Raw genomic sequence first — 8858 nt, 5'->3', positions numbered from 1 at the left:
TAACTATTTTCATTACATTTTTTATGTGTTTGTGTATGTGTACACAAGCTTGCATACACTGCAGCACATGTGGAAATCAGAGGAAAACTTTTAGGAGTTGGCTTTCTTCTTCTACCATTTAGATCCTGGAGTTCAAACTTAGGTTGTCAGGCTTGGCAGCAAGTACCCTTACCTGCTTAGCCATATCATGGACCATTTTTGGTTTTCTTGAGTGGTTTTTCACAATCCCATGTTGTCCTGAAACTGTACCTGAGGATGACCTTGAGCTCCTGATCCTCCTACTTAATGCTGAGGTGGAAGGGCATGCCACCACACCTGGCTTACATGGTAGAACAGAACTGAACATAGCGATTCTTGATATACTGGGCAAGCACCTCATGAATTGAGCGGTTCTGCATCCCCAATCCTAAAAACTTAAATGCTCATTATAGGATGTCTAGAGTGTAGATGTTTAAGTTAATAAAAGAATCATAATCCATAAGTGATAAGGAAAGATTAAGAATTGAAGACTGAAGAATACATTAAAACTGAAGAAAGAATAAAATAGGTACAGCTATGTAAGTTAAGACTAAGATGAAATTTGAGCTTTTACTGTTTTTAAAATACTTAAAAGTTTGAAGTTGGGTGTAGTGGCACACTTAACTTCAGTATCTGTGGAGCAGTGACTGGTAGATCTCTGGGTTTGAGGCCAGCCAGTTTTATACGGTGAGACCCAGTTTAAAAAAATAAAAAGTTGCCAGGGGTGGTGGCACATACCTTTAATCCCAGCACTTGGGAGGCAAAGGCAGGCTGATCTCTGTGAGTTCAAGGCCAGCCTGGTCTACAGAGTTCCAGAACACCCAAGGCTACACAGAGAAACCCTGTATCAAGAAAACCCAACCAACCAACGAACAAACAGTTTGGTACAAGATACTAGCTTTTATTTGTAGTCATAGCTATTGTATTCAAGATCACTATACTAGAAAACAAGGCAAAAGCAGAACCTAGGTGACTCCAGCTTGTGCGAGCTACTTGCTATTGTTCTTGGTATCTGCTCCTTTGCTTTTTTCTCTGGGAAGGGGAGGGGGCTATGTTGTCTTTCATCAAATTCATAGACAGATCTTTGACCAAAAAGAGCTCTCTTCATTCTAGAGAAAATATCATTTATGATGGTTACATCTAATAGGCACTCTTCTAAGAGTCTTGTTGGTTGATTTTGTTGGGGGAGGGGGCTGTTTTTTGATACAATTTAGTTTAGGCTGGCCCACAACTCACTTGACCGTGCCTCAGGTTCCCAAACGCTGGGATTACCAGTGTAGCCTCTGAGCCAGGCATATGCTAAGAAATTTCTGGGCATTACTGGTCTGTGAGTTAGTTTATAAAATAGGATTTATTAATTCCCATTTACAGGTATGGAAACCAAGGCAAAGAAATAGGCATACATTCACACCAGCCAGCAAGAGCAAAGGGTTGCTTTAGTGCATAATCTAACCAAATATACCTTAGATACCACCTTTTGGTACTGTTCCTTTAGACAAATCGGCATGTTGTCTTTAAATGTCATAAGGAAAGCACTCTTAGATACAGCACCATCCACTATTTTATACTTGACCATACTTCATACATTCAGTATCTGTACCTGACAAACTATTCATTCTGACATAGAGCTTTTCTTTTTTGTTTTAAATACTGTCCTTTTCACTCTTTCAATGCTGCTATGCTAGACGTGTCTTCTTCAATAAGTGACTTGTAATTCTCACTCAGAAATACTCAGCAGTATATCTAAGTTCAAATGATTAAGACATGTAATGTCTAAAATGGACTCACAGCAAACTATAGAAACTCCTGTAAACACTTCTGGTAAAAATCAGAAAAGAGCTAATGCAGCTTTCTATTGGAGTGCTTGACATATGGACATTTGCTTTATTTAATGTTAACAAAAGCTGATAAAATGGTTGCCCCCACAAATAAGTCATAGAAACATTACCTATTTGAAAGAACAATACCATTAATTACAAAATTTAATTTTAAGAATCAAGCAATGGTTATTGGTCAAACCATCTACTTTGGTAGCTCTAAAGTGTACAGATTATAATTTTTAAACAAAGGTGACAGATACCAGTTCAGGTTTCCTAACACTTCAGGATCTACATAAACTTAATTCTGTGCATAAGGCAGAGAGAATGGCAGTGTGGTCACCAATTAATCCAAAGGCATAATTTTCCAAACAACTTTTAGTAACAAATTATAACTTTTTAAATGTCTAAAACTACACAAAACTAAAAGCAATCTATTTTTCTACCTGAGATCAAAACATGTTTTTTTTTTTCATATCTAAACACAATTCTTAGTATTGAGGTAAATCTGAATTCACATGATACACTGTAAAAAAGTTTCCCAAAATATTTGAAGCCCTGCTTTAGTGAGGAAGTCTCCTATTTCACATATGTACATCTTTTAAAGGCTACTGACAACTTCATAAAGTTAACAGGCCTACAATGGGACCATGCTATGACTCATTGTATGAGAATAAAAGGCACTCATTTATATAGTGTTCCTGCATGTGCAATATGAGATGGGATCCTAGAACCTACTATGTACACAAATCACTATGGGTTCAGAAGTGAAGCTCATTCTGGAAAACTCACTGTGTTCTCCTTTGGAGCAGAAGCTAAAAAACAGTGATATAGAACAAAACACATGTGTGAAAGCTCCTACCCCAAGCACTAACCTGTTGTTTTGTGACCTGTAGTTTCTTTAATGAGTCAACTTCATTTCTTGTTCCTTCCTCTTGCTCTTTACCACAAAACCAAAACCAAACAAACCAAAATCAAACCAACCAACCAATAATGACAAAAGCCACTTATACAGCTGCCTCCTTCATGGCTCTTTGGTAATGCTTCCAAATCTTGAACGCAAAAAGAAGCTAAATGAAGAGATGAAGTGACTGTGTGACGTATGGAAAGCAGCCTACAAGAGTGAACTGAGAAAGACTGTAAGGAAGCCTGAGCAAGAACCTACCCCAAAAGACAGAAAGTAAGAAAGTAGGGAGGATTCCTTCTCCAGTCCTTCTCTCACAGTCTTTCAAACTCTGAATAAGAAATGACCAGCAGGAGCTAGAGAACTGAGTAAACAGGTAAAGAAGTACAGCAGGCCTTTAGCTATCAATGAGTTTCTTTGCTCTTGTATTGGCAATGTCAATACGATTCTTGTTGGTGTCAGCCTGAAAAAAAAGGAGAGAGAGAAATATCAGCATCTGTTCACAAAACAACCCATTTTAAACACACGCTGAACTGGAGAATGCAAGTGTAGCTCACTTGGTAGAGTGTTTACCTAGCACACACTGGGCGCTGGGTTCAATTTCACAGCACTGCATGAAAAGTGGTATCACAGCACGTGCCTGTAATCCTAGCACTTGGAGAGTGGAGGCAAGAGGACCATAAATGGAGGGTCTTCCTCAACTACACAGCGAATCTGAGGCCAGCCTAGGCTACATGAAATTCTGTTTCAAAAATCAACAAGTTTAATTTTAGCTTAGGGGTAGAATATATATGACTTGCAATTCTATGGACATATATTCACTCCCAAGCACGCGCACACACACACACATACACACACACACACACACACACACACACACACACAGAGTTTTATATATTTGGGACTTAGATATGGACATATGCCTGTAATCTCAGCACTCAAAAGGATATGGCAATATGAGTTCAACACCAGCCAGGGTTACAGTCAAACTGTCTCAAAATAACAACAGCAAAATAGGTTTAGGATATAGTTCAGTGGTAGATTACCTGCCTACCACACATGAGGTCCTATGTTCAATCACCAGTGCAACAAAAAAATGTAGTAAAATTTTATTTTATTTTTTGGAGACATGGTATCTCTGTGTAACACTGGCTGTCCTGGAACTCACTCTGTAAAGACCAGGCTGGCCTCAAACTCAGAGATCCACCTGCCTCTGCTTCTCAGAATGCTGGAATTAAAGGTATGTGCCACCAGCCATCAGCAAAATTTAATGTGTATGGGTGTTTTGCCTGCATGTATGTCTGTGTATCAAGTGCCTATGGAAGCCACAAAGAAGGTGTTGGATCCCCTGAACTGGAGTAAGCCACCATGTGGGTGCTGAGAATTGTTTCCCAGTCCTTTTGAAGAACAACAAGTGCTGCCCTGACACCTGGCAGCCCAGGGTTGCAGACACATACCACGTCTAGCTTGTATATGAGTCCTTGGATCAAATATAAGTCCTCATGCTCGCGTGGCAAGTACTTTCCAACTGAGCTACCTCCCAAGGTCTTCTACTTAGTTATTTTTTGAGACTAGATCTTGTTGCCTGGGCTGGCCTCGAGCTTATAAATTCAAATGATCTTCTCACTCCTCTGGAGTGGCTGGAATTAAAGGCAACACCTCCATGTCCAGCCCAGTTTTGATGCAATAAAGTATGGCAAAAATGCTCTCTGAGCAGGAGTCTCATCTGGAGCTTCTGGAGCTCTGACCAAAGAGACTGAAATAACTTTGACAAAGATCTTTGGAACAGATGTACTGCCACCCACAGAAGCATCTAAATTAAAATGATGTGTAATCTATACCCTAAACCCAGGGTTCAGCATTGCAAGCATCTTAGGAACCAAGTGGCTCCAGTCCAAGTACCAAAAGAGGTCAGAGAGTTTCATACTCCTTAAAGCTGGAGTTATAGGCAGTTGCGAGCCATCTGACATGGTTCCTAGGAATAAATCAGATCCTCTGTAAGAGCAGTAAGTGTTCTTCATCACTGAACCATCTTTCCAGCCACACATGACCCTATTTTTAATGTATACCATATAAGAACAAGTCTACACCTGGGTGGTGGTGGTGCACGCCTTTAATCCCAGCACTTGGGAGGCAGAGGCAGAGGATTTCTGAGTTCCAGGCCAGCCTGGTCTACAGAGTGAGTTCCAGGACAGCCAGGGCTACACAGAGAAACCCTGTCTCAAAAAAACAAAAAACAAAAAACAAAACAAAAAAAAGAAGTCTACAGAATTGATTTTTGCTGCTGACTCCTGAAATGAAGCTATAGGATCTTACTACTAGGCTATCTGTGAATAAAACAAAAGTAAAAGCTAACATGCATTCAGGAAGGAAATGCATACAATACACAAGAAAAAGTTAGAGGAATCTACTTGGTACATGATTTGTTTGCTGGTTGGTTGGTTTTGAGATAGGGAAGTTTTATGAAGCCCTGAAGCCCTGGGATTCTCTATGTAGACCAGGCTGGCCTTGAACTCACAGAGACCCATCTGCTTCTGTCTCTTCAATACTAGGATTATTAGTGTGTGCCACTACCCAGGTTACTCAGTACATTCTTAAATTTCTTTTAAAATTACATTTATTTATGGTGTGCATGTACATGTGTAGAGGTCAAAGGACAATTTATAAGAATTAGTTTTGTCCTAAGATGTAGATCCCAGGGATCAAAATCAGGTTGTCAAGGCTGACGGCAAGCATCGCTACTCCCTGAGCTACCTCACAAGCTCTACACAATAAATTCTTAGCTTCATGTGCAGAGTTTTAAGTTAAACTCAATTCCAAGCTGTGCTTTACAACCAACCACTGACATGAGCGAAATAGCAAGATTGCTTTTAAAGTGTTGGAGTGGCCAGCTCACCAACCCTGTCCTGAGTAGACTGCGTTCATCTCCTTCAAAGTATCTTGCAAAGACTCACTACTAAATATCACTGGATCGACTATCTAATCTGTCCGTGGGCTGGCTGGCTTGCTTATTTATTTATTTATTTACTTATTTACTTATTTATTTATTTACTTACCTTTTCTGTGATCTTCTGTATTTGCTGGTTTTGAGCATCAATTTCATTGCCCATATCCAGAGCCATGTTCTTTAGGTTGCCCAGGATGCTGCCCACTTGAGTCAGGTTCTCTTCCATCTCATCTTCTCTGGCATCATTAGTTATACTATCAGAAAAAAAGAGAGAGTTAAATCAGAACTTTTTTTTTTTTTTTTTTTAAAGATTTATTTATTTATTATATATGAATACACTGTAGCTGTCGTCAGACACACCAGAAGAGGGCATCAGATCTCATTACAGATGGTTGTGAGCCACCATGTGGTTGCTGGGATTTGAACTCAGAACCTCTGGAAGTGCAGTCAGTGCTCTTAACCACTGAGCCATCTCTCCAGCCCCAAATCAGAACTTTTTGTTAAGTTACAAATGGACTAAATCTACAATTATAAAAATAAGTAATCAAAATGATGATCAACATGTAAATGAAATGTAGACTACTAGAAACAGTCTACACTGAAAGAAAGGAACAAAGGAAGAGAAAAGGAAAAAGAAAAGAAAAAAGAAAAGCAAGGCAAGGCAATCAAGTAGGCAGTGGACAGACTAGCAAGATGGTTCAGCAGGTCAAAGAGCTTGCTGCACAAAGCTGATGACGCGAGCTCAGTTCATGGAAGCCATGTAAAGGTAGCATGAGAGAACCAACTCCACAATATTGCCCTCTGACCTCCTCATACATGTTACGGAATTCATGTGTACTCATGTTCACATACATATTAATTACAAAAAGTTCTTAAAAGCCAAGCATGGTGGTACCTACCTGTAATCCTATCACTCAGAAAGCTCAGGCAGGAAGAGAAACATAAATTGGAGGCCAGCTTGGGTTACACAGACCTTGTCTCAAACAACAGCAGCAAAGGCCAATCAAGGAGACTATGAGAGCCACAGAGAAGACGACTGACATACAACCCTGAGACACAGTGTATTTTCCAGCACTGTTGAGGTACTTGTTTATGGTAATACATTAATTCTAACATTCCATTCCAAATCTTCCCAATCAGGGAAGTATATAGTCCTGGATGGCCTAGATTTCATTGTGTTTCTCAGACTGCCCTTGAATTTGCCAAGCCTCCCATGTCATCCTTCTGAAGTGCTGAGATTACCAGGAAAACAGCTTGTTTTGTTGTTTTTCTTCACTCCAGATGGAGTCTTATGATGCTCCCTGGCCTGCCTATAGTTCCTGGGTTAAAACAATCCTCCATCCCCAGCCTTCAAGTCCAGTTGAACCTTTACATTTTATTTTCTTCCAAGACAGGGTTTCTCTGTGTAGCCCTGGCTGTCCTGGAACTCACTCTGTAGACCAGGCTGGCCTCAAACTCACAGAGATCTGCCTGCCTCTACCTCCTGAGTACTGAGATTAAAGGTGTGCACCATTGTCTGGCTTGTTTTTAACTTTTACATTATTTACTTATAGTGTGTATGTGCATATGTCACAACACATGTGTTGGAGATCAGAAGATAATTTCCGTGAATCAGTTCTCTCCTTTGACCATATGAGAACTGGAAATTTAACTCAGGACAGCAGGCTTGGCAGTAAGATCCTTTACATGTTGATACATCTGCCCATCCCCTAATATGTATTTAATAAACCTTCAAATGAATCTATGTACACTCAAATCTCAAGACTACTACTTTAAAGTCAATTAGAGAAGTATGGCCAGAAGGCAGTACAACACCAGGAGGCAGTGGAAGGTAGGGTGTGGGGCTTGACAGAAGCTCTATGGAGGGCATGCCTTGCTCTGCCTTTCCTATACTTCCTTCTCACTGCTTACTGCCTGCCACAAGTGAAAAATAACCATCACCATATTCCCACTGCCACGATTTTCTTTCCAAGAAACCAAAAACCCTTTGAAATGGAAAGCCAAAATAAACTGTCTCTCTGAAAGAAGAGAAGAAGAAAAGGAGGGAGACTGACAGGTTACTTGCTGAGTTAGTGTTCCTGGCTAGCTACACCCAATTTCTAAAATGAGCCGTGCATTAGGAGATGTAGAAATACAAGGAGCTGGCATACCGTTTAATGTATCCACCGCTGGCTGCTCCTGTAGTTTGCTGAGGCTGACCATTTGTTATCCGGCTTGGTTGCTTAGATACTACATTGCCAGGTGAGTTGTCACCACCATCTCCCCATGTTGCCTTATAGTTCTTTCCAGACTCAAAGTTCTTTGTCCTATATTAATGTCAAAGATACAGACAAACCAAAAAGCAGGAAAGGGGGGGGGGTTAAAATTATTAGTACTTATTACCTTGACTATGACTCTACTATTTCCTGCTACAACTAGGTTATCTGCACTATGGCCAATGTCAAAAGAGGAAAGGGATGAATCAGATAAATACCAACATTTAATCATTTTGTTTGTTTGTTTTAGAGACAAGATCTCACTATGTAGTTCTTGCTTTTGTAGACCAGGGTGTCCTGGAACTCACAGAGGCCTCTCGAGTGCTGGGATTACAGGCATGCACCACTACCATTTAAGCATTTTTACAAGGTCCAAATCCTATTACCATATATTTGCTGAGACATTAGCAAAATGGTAAACTCAAACTAGATATTTCAAGTCTATCAGCTTATAACTTTTACAAGAAAAAAAAAAGTCAATGGATACTTGGGGTTGGCGGGGGCAGGGGGAGAGGGAGAATTCCTTAGGAAAGGTGATCTGGGATATACAAAGAGGTTTCTTGAAGGAGCCACAGAGTTTAAGGTATGGTTTGGAATAAAAATCCAAGAAGGAAACCCTTGGCCCCATCTTTGTTCCCTGTTTAAACTAGAGTAGTTCTGTATGAACCTTTGTTGTTTTGGTTTGTGCTTTGCTTTTATTTTTTGAGACAGAATTTTTCTGTAGAGCCTTGGGCTGTACTGAAACTTGTGTAGAACAGAATGGCTTCAAATTTAAGAGATTAGCCTCCCTCTGCCTCCAGATTGCTGGGATTAAAAGCATGCACCACCAAACCCAGCTTTGATGTGTGTGTGTGCGCGCGCGCGCGCATGTGTGTGTGTGTGTGTGTGTGTGTGTGTGTGTGTGTGTGTGTGTGTGT

The 8858-nt window shown here is 40.3% G+C and overlaps 1 protein-coding gene across 3 annotated transcripts in view; it reads right to left on the bottom strand.

The window, feature by feature from the left end:
* Window positions 1–898: 898 nt before the first annotated feature.
* Snap23 (synaptosome associated protein 23) overlaps window positions 899–8858 on the bottom strand; it is a 32762-nt gene continuing 24802 nt past the window's right edge. For all 3 annotated transcript variants that reach the window (XM_028767173.1, XM_028767175.1, XM_028767174.1), the window contains 3 exons: window positions 7837–7992; window positions 5796–5940; window positions 899–3202 (listed from right to left, as the gene is read on the bottom strand). In XM_028767173.1, coding sequence (XP_028623006.1) covers window positions 3137–3202; window positions 5796–5940; window positions 7837–7992 — 367 coding nt within the window. In that variant the 3' untranslated portion in view covers window positions 899–3136. The remainder of the gene's footprint in view (window positions 3203–5795; window positions 5941–7836; window positions 7993–8858) is intronic.

This window comes from Grammomys surdaster, unplaced genomic scaffold (genome assembly GCF_004785775.1).
Source record: "Grammomys surdaster isolate TR1022 unplaced genomic scaffold, NIH_TR_1.0 170, whole genome shotgun sequence".
Taxonomy (NCBI): domain Eukaryota; kingdom Metazoa; phylum Chordata; class Mammalia; order Rodentia; family Muridae; genus Grammomys; species Grammomys surdaster.
The sequence above is the reverse complement of the archived record's forward strand: the minus strand, read 5'-3'. Positions and strand labels throughout refer to the sequence as shown.